We start from the raw sequence: 19,496 nt of genomic DNA on the forward strand, positions 1-19,496 counted from the left end.
AACATTATTGTTAAAAATACTTACCCAATTAGGGCAATTGAATTAATGAAGTTAGGAAATCAAATATTCCATCTGTCTATAAATTTAGTAGGAGCAGCAATATTGGAATAGAAAATCATTAAATCACCAGCATGTTTCATTGTAGAGGCCATAAAGTAAAGGAGTTTCATATAATCCTGTATGGAAGAAATATGTTTCCATTTCCAATGGCAGTTAGGGTTTGGCTTGACTCCTACCCTGAAATCAGTTCCATTCACTTGAGCAAAGAGAGAGAGTGAAAGTGGTGGGACTTTTTATTGTAAAGACCTTTTTAAGATCTGGTGATAATGCTTTGACCTTTCATTGTAAAATACAGTACTAGAGTTACGGAAAGCGTGGAGTCCAGTAGTGTAGCCAAGATCGACCAATGTTGTGGGGAGTAAATAGTTACAAAATTGTGATAGAACATCAGGAAAATGCCTGTGCTTGTATGGTGTGCTCATGCATGAGTGTCATTATAAGGACACTGATATAAGTGAATTATGTTGATATTCAGATTGCAGTACCAGTGTACTACAGGATGTTACATAGAAATACAAAACAAGAACAATAAGATCAAAGTCAACAGTTTTACACCGAATAGTATGTTCAGATTACAATCTAAAATTCTACTTTTGAGGCTTCTTAGAAAAGAAATTCAAGAGATCTGTTGGTTTTACAATTATGTTTTCGTGAATGTTTTGAGTCAACTTTCACTTGTTTATTGTTAATTTCTGTTTATTTTCTTTTCTAAAAATTCTATGGAGGTGGGGGGGGGGGTGTTTTAACCCCAGTACATGCCCCTGGTGGAGTCTTAACCTCCATATTCTTTATTAGCCACTAACCCAAACTAGGTACTTTACACATCCCTTACCTCATAAATAATAATAGGTGATTCATGCTCATATTAGGAAATGAACAATGCTTTCTATGCTTGTTTTCTTGATATTCCCAAGGAATTGACAGAAATACTTGATTGATTGATTGATGAAGTAGCCTATTCAGCTCCATAACTGAAGGAGGAAGAAGAGTTTCAACCTTTCAAAAAATAAAGGTGTCAGGTGAAGAAAGATAGGAGTGATAGCCAGGTTTAATAATAATAATAATAATAATAATAATAATAATAATAATAATAATAATAATAATAATAATAATAATAATAATAATAATAATAATAAATTATTATAAATAAATTATAATTATTATAAATAAATTATATTATTATTATTATTATTATTATTATTATTATTATTATTATTATTATTATTATTATTATTATTATTATTGCTTTATGCCCCATTAATTATTTTTACAGTTTTCAAAGACACTGAGGTGCCAGAATTTAATCCTACAGAAGTTCTTTTATGTGCCAGTAAATCTACTGACACAAGGCTGACACATTTGAGCACCTTCAAATACCACCAGACTGAGCCATGTTTGAATCTGTCAAGTTGGGGTCAGAAGGCCAGCGCCTCAACCGTCTAAGCCACTCAACCCGGTAGCCAGGGTAAGTGGCTCATATGGTAGAGTTCTAGGTTTCGATCCTAGCTTGGTGTGATGGTATTTGAAGCAGATTTACTGGCATGTAAAAGAACTCCTGTGAGATAAAATTTCCTGTACCTCAGCATCCTCAAAAATCGTGAATGGACTTAGTGCAAAGTAAAATAAGTTCATCATAATAATAGAAAGGAACAAACAGGTGCCCAATCATGTTGTATACAGGGTGGTATATGAGCATTAGAGGGTTGCTCATGCTGATGAATAATTTGAAAGAAATAATTCAATATCTCGCACTGTTGTCATTTTATCAGCCACTGGAATTAGCCAATCAGATCACTTCACAGGCTAATTCAAATGAGCTTTGCGAGGTTGTATTCCTAAATATGTGTATAGTTTAAGAGAGCACCATTTGAAAAATGAAACTTTGACAGGGGATGGGTGTGAATATAGACCTCCAAGCTGACAAGATCGCGTCAAAGCAAGTATGCTACAGTGACACTGGGTGAAACCAACGGTGTGTTTATTTTTGATGCTGAATTCTCGGCATGGCTCTCAAGCCGTTCTTAAGTCACGTATCGATTTAGCAACACCGCCGCACAAATCCCATTTTAATTCACCTGTGTAGCGATCTGATTGGCTAACTCGAGAAGCTGATAAAATTTAAATGGTGCGAGAGATTGAATTATTTCTTTCTAATTATTTATCAGTATGATCAATCCTGTAACGCTCATATACACATGTCACATTGTTTCTGACCTCCCTTTATATTGAAAGATAGGAACATGAATAGGAACACATAATAGGATAAACACAATGAGTGATCAGTATCAAAAGAGGAACCAATAGAAAAGGAGATGAGGACAGACACAAAAACACAAAATGACAAGGACAATCTCCATATCTTCATACACTGCTGTTTTCAAATAGGTGAGCTGTTTCCTCACGAAACCCTGTGCTTCAACATCCGTTTCTTCTCAGCTCCTGATGAGCTTCATCAGGTGGGTGGATTTCAACATTCACTGAGGCACCATTTTCACAGACCTTCAGTCTTGATGTGGCCAGTGTGGGATAAGAAGGAAGTGGATAAATAAGAGAAGAATAAATCCATCTTCATAATATTTGTAGATTTTCACCTGAAATAGAAAATATTCCTATAATTGATAAACAATAAATAAATGAACAGGATATTTCAAGGGATGATAATATAATAGGGGTTGACATTTCCTTTTACACATATGAGGTTTCACTGTCTGTTAATGAAAGGAAAGGTGATAAAATATCCTGCCTAAACTTCACAAGCTGTAAGTTACGGTTGAAGTCAGTCTTCATCCTTCTGTTCCCAAGATAAGGAAGAGGGAGCATGATGTTGGTAAGTTCCCACAAAGGCAGCCATTCGTTTGAATCCCACTCAATATATGTGGAATGTTTGAAATGAAAAGTAATGTTCCTGTGGTTCAGATTCCACATAAAACTGGAGGTCCTGAGGCTATGATCACGATATCAACAGTTATGTAAAAACTACAAGATTCCTTCCTTTTTCCAAGATCCTTGATCCTGATTAGAGTTGCTGGAATTTCAAGGTGTTTAAATGTGCTTCCAAAGACACTCCTGTAGGACAAAATTCAGACTCTCTGGTACATCCTAAAATCTATGGTAACTGAAGGGACATTAAACAAGCAACATTATTAGGCTCCACAAATCGTATCCCCTCATAGTCAAAAGAAATAAGAGTGTGTTGCTTCCAAAGAGGATTGGTACAGGTCTGCATAGGCGATCTGCATGTCTATGAAGATGAAGGCTTACCTCTGATGGATTCTAAAGATGAAGTTGGCACATACACCAAGCCCCTGAGCCATCGGAGTTAACCAATGAAGGTTAAATTCCTCAACTCAGCTGGAAATCAAACCTGGGAACCCCTGGACTAGCTCTGGAACTAGACATAGTTAAAAGTGAACTAGAATTGAAGTCAGCATTGAAGAATGCATGTTTCAATAAATGATTTCTATATGTTGGTCTCAGTTAAAAAATAAGAACATTTTTATACAAAACATTCTGGATTAAGGTGAAGGGAGCCCCTAACAGACTAGGCCATCCACTGCACTTGTACCTGGAGATATCTGCTACACCATTGCATTAGAGCCATTTCAGAGAGTGGTTAGCAATATTATATATTCAGTGCCTTGTCTGTAGAGAAGGATATGTTACACTTCTACCCTCATTGTTCATGTTAGTTAATGATTTGAAATAGATTTTTATATCTTAGTTTGCATGAACAAGTAGATTTTAGGGTTAAGTTTTGGATTGGAGATTATAAGATTCATTTAATGAAAGTATAGTTCCAGTATATGGGATTCCTCACCATGAATACTTGATTTGAAAACTGGAAAAGATCCAACGGAATGCAACATGATTTGTTCTGGGTGATTTCCAATGAATAGGTGGTGTTAAAATAATGTTTCCAACTTTGTGGTTGGAATAAGGAGATGAACTGCTAGACTGAGCAGTATGTTCCAAGCTATCAATAGAAAGATGATGTGGAATGACATTAGTAGACGAACAAGCTTCAGTGGAGTTTTTAAAAGTAGGAAAGCTCATCATATGAAAATAAACATTGAAATTAAGAGGACAAATTAGGGCAAATATTCATTTATAGAAGTAGGAATAAGGGACTGGAATAATTTGCCACCTGGGTGACAGCCCTAAATGCAGATCAGGATTGATTGATTGATGGACAGACGGATTCTAATAATGAAGTTGGCATATACACCCAGCCCCTGAGCCATCAGAATTATCCAATGAAGGATAAATTCCTTGAATCAGTTGGAAATCGAACCTGGGAACCCCTGGACTAAAGGCCAGAATGCTAACCATTTAATTCTGGAGCCAGACATAGTTAAAAGTGAACTAGAATTCAAGTCAGCATTGAAGAATGGATGGACAGACGGATCAATAAACTCTACTACATTGTATGTGCTTTGCCATTCTTTGTTTTGTCTGTGCTATTGAATGAATCAGTTTTAATGTTACAATACATGGTGTTTCGAAACATGTGTGAAGTTATTAGGGGATGGATATTACTCCCCAAAATAACACAAAAACTCTCTATAAAGATATGCCTCCAGTTGATCACTTATGAGTTATATTTTTTAGTTATTAGCTAGAATTAGGGGAGAGTTCATGTTTAGGATTAAGTTTGGAGTTAGGCGTGCTGGTGTGGTCATTGCAGTTCTTCGCCAGCGTGTAAAACAAGGTTACCATCCATGCCTGCAGTGTTTGAACAAGCCTGACAATCCATGAGGTAGCATGTTCCGGCATGCATTGAGGTGCATGGTGGAAAATTTGAGGATTTCTTGTATTAGAATGTCGTATCACTGCTGGTCCACCATTATGGAGACAGCCAGTTGATGTGGGATGTACTAGGTATACCCTATTGTCAACTATTGTCATTCATTATTATTTTTTTATGCAATGAGATGTATGAAAAGACAGGTGTAGACTTGTTGCATCAAAATGTCCTGAATTTTTATGTGCATGGTATGGTAACCTTACTCACAGCCCACACTCTGCCTCCCCAGGACAAATGGCCTTCAAGTGCATGCATCAACTCAAGTACTTGAATTTCACTGGGGTAATTCTCTTTCATGCCAGCAAAGAAACCCAGCTCGCAGGGGAGAGACTGCAATAGAGTGAGCAGATTATTGAGACAGCTGTACATAGCTTGATTTAGCACTGTTTGCAGAATTTTTTTTAGCTTGATAAAAAGTGTTCTAAAAATAGTAATAAAATGTAAATACAAAGTTCTTTGCCCCAGCAGTACTGGGATAGATGGGGGTTCAGTGTATGCCACTACATTATACATTTTACCATAGTAAACCTTATCAGCAATTGATTACATTTCGGGTCCTGAAAACTATAATATAATAATTGTTTTAATATTATCTACCCCTGTCAATTAAGATAAATTTTCTAGGTATATAAATTACTATACCTAATGAATTTTCAAAATTGATGTAATAGTCAATAAATGCTACCACTTAAAAGTTTCATTCTCATCGACGATGGTAGAAGTGTATGGGGTGTTATGCATTCTCGTGAATGAATTCACGAGTTGATGGAATCATACTGTCGGCAGCCCTGAATATAGTTTTCCGTGGTTTCCCATTTTCACACCAGGAAAATGCTGGGGCTGTACCTTAATTAAGGCCACGGCCACTTCCTTCCATCTCCTAGCCCTTTCCTAACCCATTGTCGACATAAGACATGTCTGTGTTGGTGCGACGTTAAGCAACTAGCGAAAAAAAATTTGATTTTGGAATGGTAGTAATCCGAATCTAGGTCAGTATTTCTTAGAACCTTCACATTTAGAATCTCTTGAGCTTTCTGAGCAATCACAATGTAATCAGTTTGAACCTCCCGAAAATTTGGATTTGGTGATTTCCAAGTCTTCTGCTCTCTGAGCAGGTGTCTAAAAGCAGTTGATTTTAGAACCACATTGAATGCTTTACATAGTTTCACAAGCTTCTATTCATTGCCGTTTGTTTTCCAGTGAGTTGGATAATTACCTACTAGGTTTTGGGACCGTCTCTCTTTGCCAACCTGGGCATTGAAATCCCTATGCAGGATGATCGTATGCTGACTATAAATGCAGAGCCTATATGAGTTATAGATTTAATTGCACATTTACTGGCTTTACCCTTGAAAATCCTGTAACCTTGCGACTCAAAGGCCTGTTCATCTGTAAATCTTATCTCTTGAATTGCTGCTCTTAGGATTTGAGCATTGGGAAAAGATATCAGTGAGTTGCTAATCTGTAGAAGAGAATTCACATTAAAGAAATTCCAGCGTTTTTATCTGATCTATCCTGGAGACTCCGATACCTCCTAGTTTGTTGATGCATGCTTCCCATAATCCAAATGCTTGCATGTATCACTCAAGATGACAGTGGATTGGTTACAACCTGGGGTAGTAACTTCTGCTGAACTTTCTGCCACGCTTTTGACAGTAGAAAAAATATTGACTGGGGCTAGTGATGTTTCGCGGCGACCAAATTACTATAAAGGTTGTGAGCCTTGGAGAGAGCTCAATGTTCAGCTCAGGCTGGCATTTCCTGCATACCTCATGCTTCGGTTTTCCCGCCAGTACTTGGGTCGCTGGTTCTACTGTGATGCTTATACCACGTCCCTATGCCAGTTTACGTTATTGTTGTTTTTGTAAGAAGTCAAGTTTATATTGTCTGACACCATGGTTAGCTGGTTCAAGTCCCGTTGGTCAATCACTAGATTGCATGGCAAAAGCCTGCATTCAATTCCAAACTTTTCCACAGTGTTCATTTGGAGTGAGAACATAGAACACTGTTGATGGAGATTCATCTGTTGTATTGGGATATAGAGCCTTGAATAAGACCCCTTGATACCTGGGCATTGAAATCCCTATGCAGGATGATCGTATGTTTGTCTGGGATCGTAAAGAAGATGTCTTTGCACTCTTCCCAGAATCTATCTGTTTCTTCTGGGTTTCACCAGGTTTCACCCTCTCCCTTCCTACTATCATATATAACGTCATTCATTTCATCTCATTAAGTCCCCCGATGAGGTTGACATCAGGAAGGGCATCCAGTCATAAAAACTTGCTATGAAGATTCATCTCACTTCAAACCCAACCACATAGAAAAATGGGACAAGGGTTGGAGACACTTGAAGACTAAGTCATATATAGACTTGTGGCCATTCTCAGAGACCTTGGCTGACTCTGATCCATGACCAGGAACAAAGTAAGATGATCCTACTTATTGTATAAAGCAAGATTATTCAGTAAGTCAACTGTGATAACAGTGGTTAAATGTTCCACTTAGCATCATAATCATCATCATCATCGTCATTATCATCATCACTATTAAGGCGACACTCCGGAGATAAAAATCGATATTTTGGTCACTTTGGCAATTTCTTTTTATGACTAAAATTGAAAGGATTGAGCTTCCTCTTTCTTGTCACAAAGTTATTTCATTGAATTCAAACAATTTATCACTTTAATAATGCTTTGTTTGCCAGTCTGCACACAGCAGAAATGGGCGTACCATCTGCTGAACTGCTTTGTTAGGTAATGATGTCATTGTCATGTTTCCATTCAATCAAATATGCCTGTTCTTTGCTATTACACATCCATGGGATGGGATAAAAGCGCCCCTGTCCCCTCTCCCAATATATTTATACAGACTCAAGCTGTAAAATCCACCATATTTCTGAAAGAATTTATAAAGCCTGTTACGGACCAATATTTCAGTACTTGACTGTCATTGAGCAACATTTTATGCTTGTATTGGTATTCCTGATGGTACTACAATAGTGCTGACAACTATAAGTTTTGTTATTCTTGTATGTTTAATCCTTTTTGCGGGTTCTGTGGTGGTAGCCAGTCTGCTTACTTTTGTGAAGTACTCGCGCCTGTAACGTCTTGTAGTTGTGTATCAAGATACTGTTATTATTGAAGGACAGTGTGCTGTAATAATTGATAGCTTGTATTCAAGGGAATAAACAATATTCATAAACATAAATCAGCCTTGGCTAAGCGACAAATTGCTGAACTTTTGATAGGAGAGAGAGATGGAGATCAGCTATTACCGAACAGGAGTCTCCATTGAAGAAATCAGGGACAAAAGATCATGAAATGTTATCGGAATCAGATTGTTCTCATCAGGGAAAGTGTCACATCAACTTCAAGCCATGTAAGTCCTGCACCTATGCCTAACAATCATGACATGACAGAAACTACAGTCCTCATAACTTCGACTCAGGAAAGGTTGCATTGTGAAAAACAAAATGAAGGTGAATCATTTTCCGTTCTTTGGAGAAGGAGAAGAAGAAGAGACAAGCTTCCAGATTTACCAGTATTCATACAGAAGCTGCTAAGAAAGGAAGGGAAAGAAAAACATACAGTTCTGGTGACTTTTAGGTAATGAATCAGGAAGACAACATCACTTGAACAGAACATAAAAATTACACAAACTTTAGTATGATATATCTCCTTATATACATTATGTACAAAAAAAATTATATGTAGTGCTTTTAAAAGAAGTATTATTTATCTAATTACACATTTAAATTAACATGTTCATTAAATTTCATGAATAAAATGGAATAAACATTTCTTAAATTTCAAAAAAATTTGGAAAAACTATTAATGAATGAAATGTTCATGATATCTCTACTTTTATGTAAGTGACATTCCCACAAAGTTTTGTGAAAATTGATGCATTAGGTAAAAAAAATATTTTTATCTCCAGAGTGTTGCCTTAATATCTATGAATATCTGATAGACTTCAGACAGTTTACCCATGAGCATTATCTCATATAAATCACAGAAGAAGATTGAAGATTTTTAGAACTGTTATTTATTTTATACTAGCATTTTGTGCATGGTACTTCGATTCATTGTATCTAAGTGGAATCCACACTGGAAGGTGCATCTTTTTTTCTATTCAAGACCAATATGCCTCACTATCTATTCTTATTGTCTCTATCGCATGTTCTTCTGTTTGAAATTGTATGCATATTTTTCATTATAACGTTTGGATTTTTCTCTGGTTTAAAATGTGCAGAAAATTAATTAATAATGGTAGCATGCAGTTGAAGGAAATGTACTGTGTTGGTAAGTTTGCTTTTGGATTATGGTACTGGTACTAACCTTGCATGAATTGTGGTTATTTATGTATGTATTTTACAGTAGACTGACAATGTTTGTGGAAGTGGAGAGTTCTGTGAAAAGAAATATGAGGAATTTTAACAGGTTAGTTGTTAGAAATTCATGTAAGCATACTAATTTTTTTCAGTAATAGTTTGAGACCAAATATATCATGTGCTATGTTCTTTTTCATATTCCATTTTATTTTTTTATAAAAATTATTCCTAATAATATCAGTCTAAATGAATGTAATTTGGAAATTGTTCAAATGTGTGAAATAATGAAGAACTCAATATGTAAATACTCGTGCAGGCCGACTAGGTAGATACTAAACTTTTTATTTTTGCTGGCCATCACATTTAACACTTTTACTCCACATGATCATCATCTGTACTTACCCTGATAGATTTATACAAAGGGGTTACAGTGATTACTTAAAAAAAAGGAGGAAAGTGGTGAGGAAGTTATTTTTTTCAAAATTAGGGAAGGGAAAAGCCCTTTAAAAGAATGTAATTGCTTCAAACAAAGCCTCCATGGCTCAGATGGCAGCACGTCGGCCTCTCACTGCTGGGTTCCGTGGTTCAAATCCTGGTCACTCCATGTGAGATTTGTGCTGGACAAAGCAGAGGCAGGACAGGTTTTTCTCCAGGTACTCCAGTTTTCCCTGTCATCTTTCGTTCCAGTTACACTCTCCAGTATCATTTCATTTCATCTGTCAGTCATCAATCACTGCCCCAGAGGAGTGCAACAGGCTTCGGCAGCCGGCACAGTTCCTATCCTCGCCGCAAGATGGGGCTTCAGTCATTCCATCCCTGTCCTGGTCACTGACTGGAAAACAGGTTGTAGGTTTTCATTTTCAATTGCTTCAAACAGGCAGGTTTACTTGGAACAGTCTTCAAATTTGAATCATCTCTACACCTGTTTTATTCAAATAACCTCTTTTATTATACATTTATTCATGTAGTCATAATGTATGGAATTTGTATGTAAAGAAAAGTAACATCTCCTCCAAACTACTATCAGGAGCAAGCACATCATGATCATAGGCACAAGACTTCCCATTTTACTTAGAATCTGAAACACATCGATGTAACATTTCATTTTTTACATCCTGCATACATTGGAATTCATAGTGTGGCTCCTTCAATGAAAAGCCAGTGGTGATTTGACATACTAGCTATCATGCCCCCACCCTCCAACCCAACAAGTTCAGAGACATACTCATTCATATATGGGTTACAAATTATCCTCTATGAGTGTGTACCATAACTGGAATACTTGTGATTAACCACATTATCTTCAAGTATTATAGATTACTTGAACCATAAAATAAGTTTGAAAGTAAAGAGGAGGTAATTATTTTTTAAATTTAAATTTTAATATAGTGAGAATTGCAGTTATAATGTTTCTTTTATGTAAAATCCTTAGGAGATAACAAGTAAAGCAAGAGACAAATTTCTGGTAAACCTGCAAAGAATTATACTCAAACAAAGGTAGGTACATGAATATATATATTGACAAAAAGCTGAAGAATAATATTCTTTAGATTTTACAAGCTTTAAAGCAATTGTAATCTCATTTTGTAAATGAGTGCTTCATCATGTTCTTTACATTCTCAAAGCCTACAGACAAAATGTCCAAAATGTTAGAAAAATGTGATAGAATATTGATGCTGCTTTTTATGAATCTTTTCTGGAGTTCAGAGTAACATTGAATCTGTCCTGTGTAGATTATACTTAAAGTGGCATTCATTTAGACCCCACCTATGTAAATATGCTTTAGCTATCAATTTCATGTCAAGACAAAATCAGAAAAAAACTTGCCAGATTGGTCTCCCTTATATTAATGATAGTGCAGTGGTGGTTACATAGTCAGTGATTTATTGTTGTTGCATACTTTTTAAACTTAGTTGTGAACTAACAAAAAAAGGAAATCAAGTTTTATTTTACACATATCAGCATGTATTATTTAATGATATCCGGGTAGCCAAATTTGATACATGCATAACTTGCTGCTCATTGATGCATACAATGATGAAATATTACTTTCTGACACTTATGAGGTTAGTGGAATGTTTACAAAGAATATATAATCTTGAAATAGAACTGAAGGTATTTATAAGTGTTTGGCTCAGTTTGAAGCTGATTTACTTGCATGAGGTAAAAGGAAAACTGGTAAAAATATTTAATCCTTTCAGTTACTATACTGGATCAGTTAAATATTCAATCTAAGTAATGGAAAAGAACAAACAAGTGTCAAATCAAGTCATGAGTAAATATAAAATCTGTTCACATCAAGAGTAAAATCCTACATCTAGGTAAATTGTTGTACTGTTGGGACTTATGACCATTCAGTTTGAACAACATCAGTCATATCTGTCTTTATTAATTTAATTATTATTTATTTCTTGAGTAATTTATACTGTGTGAATGTTCTGTTTTAAAAGTATTACTGTATTTGTATTACTATGAAAGTTCAGGTGTGAGTCTCATATACATCTTGTATAAGAGATGTTGACTCTCGTAAGTACTTAATTCCTGCATTCTTTAAAAAATTAGTTGTATGCTCATACAAATGAAACTTCAAGCCTTTAACTATATATTCATATATTTTTTATTGTCTTTCCATTACACATATAAAAACTTAGTTTTGTTTTCATTGTACTTATCATTTCTAACAGAATTGTTAGTCATACATACAAAAATATTTATTTCACTTCAAGCTTTTCTCATTATCATGGTACATCTATGACACTTTTCTCACATTTCCATTTATTAGTCAGTCTACTTTATGTTACTTTATTACTCTTGTTGATTTTCTTTTTGGTTGATTGTTATACATTCTTATAATAAATATGTAAATCTATATTCACTTTATTTTATGAACTATTGCAGCAGTGACACAGAGAGTGCAGATCATGGACCCACACAGAGATCAAAAAAGCCCAAGAACAAGTTAACAAATATTTTCAAGAAGAAGAGTGACAAAGTGGGAGATGACACAGAAATGACACGGGTAAGATTCCTATTACTTTTATTCAGGTGATTACAAACAATTAATTTTTATTTACATTTACAGTGTTATGTATATAAAGGTATTGAATGAGGAGAGTGCTATAGAAGGAAGAATGATCTTAATTCAGTTGCAATAATAGTGCATGTTGAGTCCAGCCTAGGCTGTTTGGATCCACAATTGTTTAACCATCAGCTGTTATATGTATTGTAGCCATCACTGAAAAGATCTGCTGGGAAAATTAAGAGTGATATATAGGGTTTGGATGCTTAGGACCTAAAAATCACCCAAATATGCAGGCAAATATACTCTTAAAAATAGCTAAATATGACCCAAAAATGCAAAATGTGACCAAACATATATACTTACAGCGAATGACTTTTGCCACTAGTTCTTTTAAATAAAGATACAATTCATTATACAATCTTATTGCACTACTTCTTTCTTTTTACAATTTGCTTTACGTTGCAATGACACAGATGGATCTTATGTTGACGATGGTATAGGAAAGGGCTAGGAGTGGGAAGGAAGCAGCCATAGCCTTAATTAAAGTCCAACTCCAGAATGTGCCTATTGTGAAAATAGGAAATGCACTATCTCAATTGCTGTTCCTGCAAACCATGAAACTCGTATTAGTTATCGAAATTAAGAATGTTCCATGTACACAAAATATTTATTCGAAGTGCAATATAGAAAGAAAAGATAAATACTGCACTACTTATTCCCCATTCATCTCAGCATTTTTGTGTCTGTCAGTATTGCTATTCTACTGGACATTAAAATGCTTTATAGCACTTATTTTAACTTCACACACTTTGCAGAAGAGGATTTTTCCTTTGGTAGAGCAACATTCCTCTCTGAGTTCTTTAACACAATTTCTTAATTTAACACTTTCTTTGGGTATCCATATATCAGCTCTATCACTGTTAATGTAACTATGAAGCCTTGAAAATGGTCTCTGTTTAAATTTTTACATCGATCTTGGCTCAGTCCGGTGGTATTTGAAGGTGCTGAAATACGTCACTCTTGTGTTGGTTGATTTACTGGCATGTAAAAGAACTCCTCTGGGACTAAATTCTGGCACCTCGGCATCTCCAAAAACCATAAAAGTAGTTAGTCGGACATAAAACTAATAACATTATTATTATTATTATTATTATTATTATTATTATTATTATTATTATTATTATTATTATTATTATTATTATTATTATTATTATTATTATTATTATTATTGTTACCGTGGTTTGGTGGATTTAGCAGAGGTGAAAGAAGGTGCGGGGGTGAACAGGTCTAAAAATACGAAATTAAAGTTAAGATAAAATTTAACAAGGTTATATTTTCTTTGCAAAATCAAGTAATAACAAGAATGGCAGGTACAGAGTAGCAAAGGCACTAATTTGAAAATGTACAATTACAGTGTTACAAGATCTGGGCTCCGAGAGCCAGACACATAATTCTTGAGCAATTAGCCCAACTTTACTATATACAAGATTCAACAAAGGGGCAGAAGACCCCAATCATGCCCAGGAGCTCTTGCTCCCCATTACACAGTAAAGCCTCCTCGAGGCACACAGAAACCAAATTTAAGAAAGAGCAACCCGCTTTCAAAGTTCAAGCCTATCAATGGCCACACCAAACTCTACTTTTAAGCTGTCCTCCGAGTACTTTAAAACAGGGGTAAAAATACCCAACCTACTGAGGCCTGTTCAGTGAAGAAAAAGAATTATTACATAGCCTCCACAATACCAACTTGAGTGGAGGCGAAACTGCACTCCTAATATACTTTACTAAAACCTACTTGGCGCTAGGCCGCTAATGCAAGGGCTAATCCCATACTAAAGAGGTGACTTATAGAAGGAGACAATTTACATTACGTTAAGGAAGAAACGGTTGAGAAAATAAGTTCACCTCAACACAATATGAGTGGGAGCTCGAGAGGGTTAAGCACTCTCTATCCCAAAAAAGATAGAATAGATACCAAGTGTCTTTACATTTTAGGGAACGTTACATGGTAACAAGGCTTTGGACCTGTCCCGAGAGTTAAACTGCTGAGCTAGCAAGAAAAGAAGTTATTAAACGGCCATTACCTGGTGGTTGAACTGCTGCCTGAAGAAAGAGGCGCTTCCCGCCCCCTGCTACGTACTTTACACACTGATAGATGTTACTGAAGTGGCCCGGAGACCCGAAAATCAGCAGTTTATATACCCTCGTGGAAAGTTCGAGGCGTTTCAGGAATGAGAACACCCTCCCACAATCATTTATTGGTTAACAACGAAAACCCCTACACTAGATGAAGAAGAAACACATTATTGGTGGAAAATTAATTACAGAAATTCCTTATTGGTCGAATTCAAAACTGGCGGAAAGAAAGGGTTAATATTGCCAACTTAAACAATAACTGAAAGAAATTTAACAAAGAACAAACTCATGAATTCAAAATTTCTCCAAAAACACAGTTCTTTCACTTCGCACTAGGGTGCATAATTGTAGTCCTTCAGTAGTGCCATCTGGAAGAGAATGTCCACACTTCTTACTACAGGCAAAACAAAATACATCGAAAACGACCCAGTTCAGAAACTTCAAAATTTACAAGTAGGGACATCTTCTGAGAAACTTGAGAATTAACACAGTAGATAAAGTTCAGACTTCCTCCTGAAGAGGAGTTTCAACTGGCGCAAAGTTTGAATTAGCGGCGTGGAGGTGTACCACCCGGTACTATTATTATTATTATTATTATTATTATTATTATTATTATTATTATTATTATTATTATTATTATTATTCAATTTTTACGAAAGGTGAGGGGAGGAGGGTAATTTAGGCACTAGCTGAAGTGGTCACGAGTCGCAAGAGCTAAAGCACAAGAAGATAATCCTTTGTGGTATTTCCTTGTCTCTTAACAAGGGTGACATTCCAGCAGACTTAAATAATCGCACTGCAAGTCTTAGTTTAAAGGAAGTTATTCTAAAACTAGTGATGTAAACTCAGACAAGATACAATCAGTATAAACTTTGAGGCTCAAGCTCCAAACAACATCGGACATCACATTCACATAACAGTACTTTTTTTCAAGCGAAATATAACCAGAATATGACTTTAAACAACTAAAATGACAGACATTTAAACAAATAATATTATTATAACTTTATGCTTGGAGTAACGAGGTTGTTAAGAAAGATTACAAATCTCTTCACATGGTTATGAGAGTATTTAGGGGTTGTAGTAAGGATGTAAAGGATAGGATTTATAAGTCTCTGGTAAGCCCCAATTAGTATATGGTTCCAGTGTATGGGACCCACAGCAGGACTACTTGACATGAGAACTGGAACAGATCCAAAGGAAAGTAGCACGATTTGTTCTGGATGACTTCCAACAAAGGAGTAGTGTTTGAAAATGTTACAAACTTTGGGCTGAGAAAACTTGGGAGTAAGGAAATGAGATGCTTGACTATGTGGTATGTTTCAAGCTGTCAGTGGAGATATGGCGTGGAATAACATTAGTAGATTAATAAGCTTGAGTGGAGCTTTTAAAAGTAGGAAAGATCATAATATGAAGATAAAGTTGGAATTCAAGAGGACAAATTGGGGCAAATATTTATTTATAGGATGAGGAGCAACGCATTGGAATAAATTACTAAGGGAAATTTTGTGCAAATTTCCAACTTCTTTGAAAATGTTTAAGTAACAGCTAGGTAAACAATTGATAGGGAATCTGCCACCTGGGTGAGAGCCCTAAATTCAGATGATTGATTGATTGATTGATTGATTGATTGATTGATTGATTGATCGATCGATCGATCGATTTTACAAACTAGCTGTAGTCTATAATGAATGATATTGTCAGTGTCACTCACACTTCAGTCACTTTCAATTTTTCGATGCCAAAGAAGAAACTAAGAAGAAACTAAGACAGTCCAAGGAAAGTAACAAACTTGTTATATCCGATACCAATTGTAAACAGTATACTTCACCAAAGTTGGATATGAGTAGATGACAAAGACAACAACAATAACAGTGTTTACACAATCGTGAACATGCATACACTGATTAACCAGGAGAACAAGAAAGATGGTTTTCCGTGGTTTATTTTCACACCAGGCAAATACTGGGGCTGTTCCTTAATAAAGACCGTGACCACTTCCTTCCAACTCCTAGCCCTTTCGTATCCCATCATCGCCGTAAGACCTATCTGTGTCGGTGCGACGGCAAGTCACTTGTAAAAAGAAATAACAAGGAAGCACATGAAACTGATACATTTTGGGAATGTATCTAAAATTTCTTAAAAGCATACAATCATCTAGATCAGGGCCTCTCAAACGCCCAAAATCTCACGCGTGCAGATCGAGGCGCAAGAGCCTCATGCACTGTGCATCGGTGCCGCTCAGCATGACTCGGATCAATGCTTTGTCTCTGGGCTACTCGGCTAAGCTCAGCTCTACTCGGCTATGCTCGGCTCAACTCAGCCAGGATTTGGAGCACTACAGCGCAAGTGGGCCAGAGGGAGACAGGCGGAGCGAGCGAGACAGGCGTGAGGAAAGAGAAAGTAAACGCTATTGCTCCAAATCGAGGAGTGGGGGGTCTGCACTCTGGTCAACCAAGCCAAGTCGTCTTTTGCACCGTGCACAGGGCATGCACCACGCGCATGCACCCTGAGAGGCCCTGATCTAGATGGTGAATTTGAATGCCCAGCTCAGCGAAGAAAGATGTTTCCAAAGCATTGTAGGAAACTACGCAGCTCACCTAAGAACTAACTGCAATGGAGAAAGATTCATGGACCTCTGCAAAGCATTCAATTTAGTTATGAAATCCATCACTTTCAAACACATGCCCAGAAAACAAAAGGCATGGACATCACCAAATCCCAACCTTGGTAGAATTTCAATTTGACCATGTGGCTATTGCATGAAAAGCAGAGCAAGAAATTCAGAATGTGGAAGTTCTAGTTAGTGCTAATCTAGACTCAGATTACTATCTGTCCAAGATCAGAGTTAGAATTCTTCCAAGAAACACCAGGAAGGTGCAAATGAGAATGTTTTTAGGTTTGATAAAGAAAGCTAAGATCAAACCAAGTGTTCACTCAGAGAACTCAGAGCAACTGAGAACAGCAAATAGTTCAGTGAATGGAAATGAAGGAACAGCCTGGTATACCAAATGAATCTGATGAAGTAATAATATACAGCTTACCTGGCAGAGATGAAATCACAGAAGAACCAAGATAAATGGAAGAATTTACTGGATGCGAGGAAATATGCTGCAAAAACATCCATGTAGTGAGATGTGACTTTGACAGAAATGAGTTGAACAAGATTTTAAGAACAACAGCACAAAAGGTTTCTACAGAACTGTCAAATACAACCTCAGAAAATACTCTCCTCCAAGCCTGCACTTCAAGGACCAAGATGGTAGAGTTGCATATAATGACAGGGAAAATTTCCAGATTCTGGCAAAATAATTTGAGTCCCTACTTAACTGTGGAGCTTAAGAATTGACATTCACTTTTGAAGAAAACATATAAACCAACACAGACTCACCTCACCAATAAAAGTACATATTAGACAGATCATACAGTCACTGAAAAATAATAAGGCACCATGTGTCTTGATAGTTGCTGAACTCTAGAAGTGAGCAGGTGACAAGGCAATACAGAATATCACTGATATAATTTCCAAGATTTTGGGATACTAAGGAACTTTGGAACTTCTAAATGACTGGACATCACCCATGATTCACCCCCACCCCTACTTAAGAAAGATGACAAAATAGATTTCAGTAATCACTGTGGTATTTCACTCCTTTGAATAACTTACATTTGTGTCTTGGATATTAGTTTGTAATTATGAGATAATTTTAAATATTAATTTTTAGTGATGTAGTCATATGCTAAATAATAAACTTACAAAACCCTGTCAAAAGTCCTATGAATCAGAGCAGAAGAATAATTGGATCAGGAACTAGGAAAATATCAAGGAGGCTTTAGGAAAGGGCATTCATGTAGTAAAAAATCATCAATCTTAAATCTATCCTTTCCTATCTAATAGGAATACGTGACCATAAGGCTGTAATAATGGATGTAGGACTGGTACCAAAAAGGCTTAATAAGAGGGTCACACAAGACAAGAAATTGTACAGAAAAACTAAAGTTGATGAATTTGGGACTTACCTTAAATCACAATTCAATTGTTGGATAAGTGAAGGGAGTAATGTAGATACACTTTGGGCTAAATTCAAAGCAATCGTTTGGGAAGGAGAGAAGAAATTTGTACCTGTTAAGAAGGGTAAAATGACCTCAGACCCTGTTTATTATACAAGGGAAATAAGAAAATTAAAAAGAAAATGTAGAATAGTAAACAGGAAAATCAAAGAAGGTAGGGAGAGTTGAGAAAGTAGAAAACAGCTAATGAGGGAACTGAATAGAGTGAAAAAGGAAGCAAAAGAGAATTATATGAATGGCATTCTTCAAGAGCGTAATGACCACAAAGGGAAATGGAAAAGGCTGTATTCATATTTCAGGAATCTAAAAGGAAAAGGAATCCAAATTCCTACAATGGTGGGAGAAGGGGGTGAACACTATTTAACAGATACTGAGAAAGCAAACCTCTTTAGTAGGGAATTCAGAGATTCAGTAGATGATTGTCAGGAGTTGGAAACTGAAACAGAAGTTACAGAGGGACAGACACAGAGGGAAACAAGAAGCTTCTCATTCACAAATGAAGATATTTTCAGAGAAATCCTACTGCTTCAGCAAGGAAAAGCAGCAGGAAGTGATCAAATTACTGGGGAGGTATTAAAGACAATGGGGTGGTACATAGTGCCTTATTTAAAATTTCTCTTTGACTATGTCATAAATAATAGTGTAATACCAAAGGAATGGAAGGAATCTATAACAATACCAATTTATAAAGGAAAGGGTGATAAAAGGAAACCAGAGAACTACAGACCAATCAGCCTGACCAGTATAGTTTGTAAAATACTGGAGAGTTTAATATCAAAGTACATCAGAGGGATATGTGATGATAAAAATTGGTTCATGAGGAGCCAGTATGGATTTAGAAAGAAATTTTCTTGTGAGGCACAACTGGTGGGATTTCAGCAGGACATATCAGATCAATTGGATTCAGGAGGCCAGTTAGATTGCATAGCCATAGATCTTTCCAAAGCCTTTGATAGAGTGGAACATGGAATATTATTAAAGAAATTGGAGGGAATAGGATTGGACGTAAGGGTTACATGTTGGGTAAAAACATTTCTAAATTCAAGGGTTCAGAAAGTCAAAGTAGGAATTAA

The 19,496-nt window shown here is 36.2% G+C and overlaps 1 protein-coding gene across 2 annotated transcripts in view; it reads left to right on the top strand.

Moving 5' to 3' along the window:
• The window catches only part of LOC136856900 (fasciclin-3), a 330,073-nt gene that overhangs the window by 294,236 nt on the left and 16,341 nt on the right, over nucleotides 1–19,496 (top strand). For both annotated transcript variants that reach the window (XM_067135125.2, XM_067135126.2), the window contains one exon: nucleotides 12,093–12,213. In XM_067135125.2, coding sequence (XP_066991226.2) covers nucleotides 12,093–12,213 — 121 coding nt within the window. The remainder of the gene's footprint in view (nucleotides 1–12,092; nucleotides 12,214–19,496) is intronic.

Source organism: Anabrus simplex, chromosome 1, assembly GCF_040414725.1.
Source record: "Anabrus simplex isolate iqAnaSimp1 chromosome 1, ASM4041472v1, whole genome shotgun sequence".
Classification (NCBI taxonomy): domain Eukaryota; kingdom Metazoa; phylum Arthropoda; class Insecta; order Orthoptera; family Tettigoniidae; genus Anabrus; species Anabrus simplex.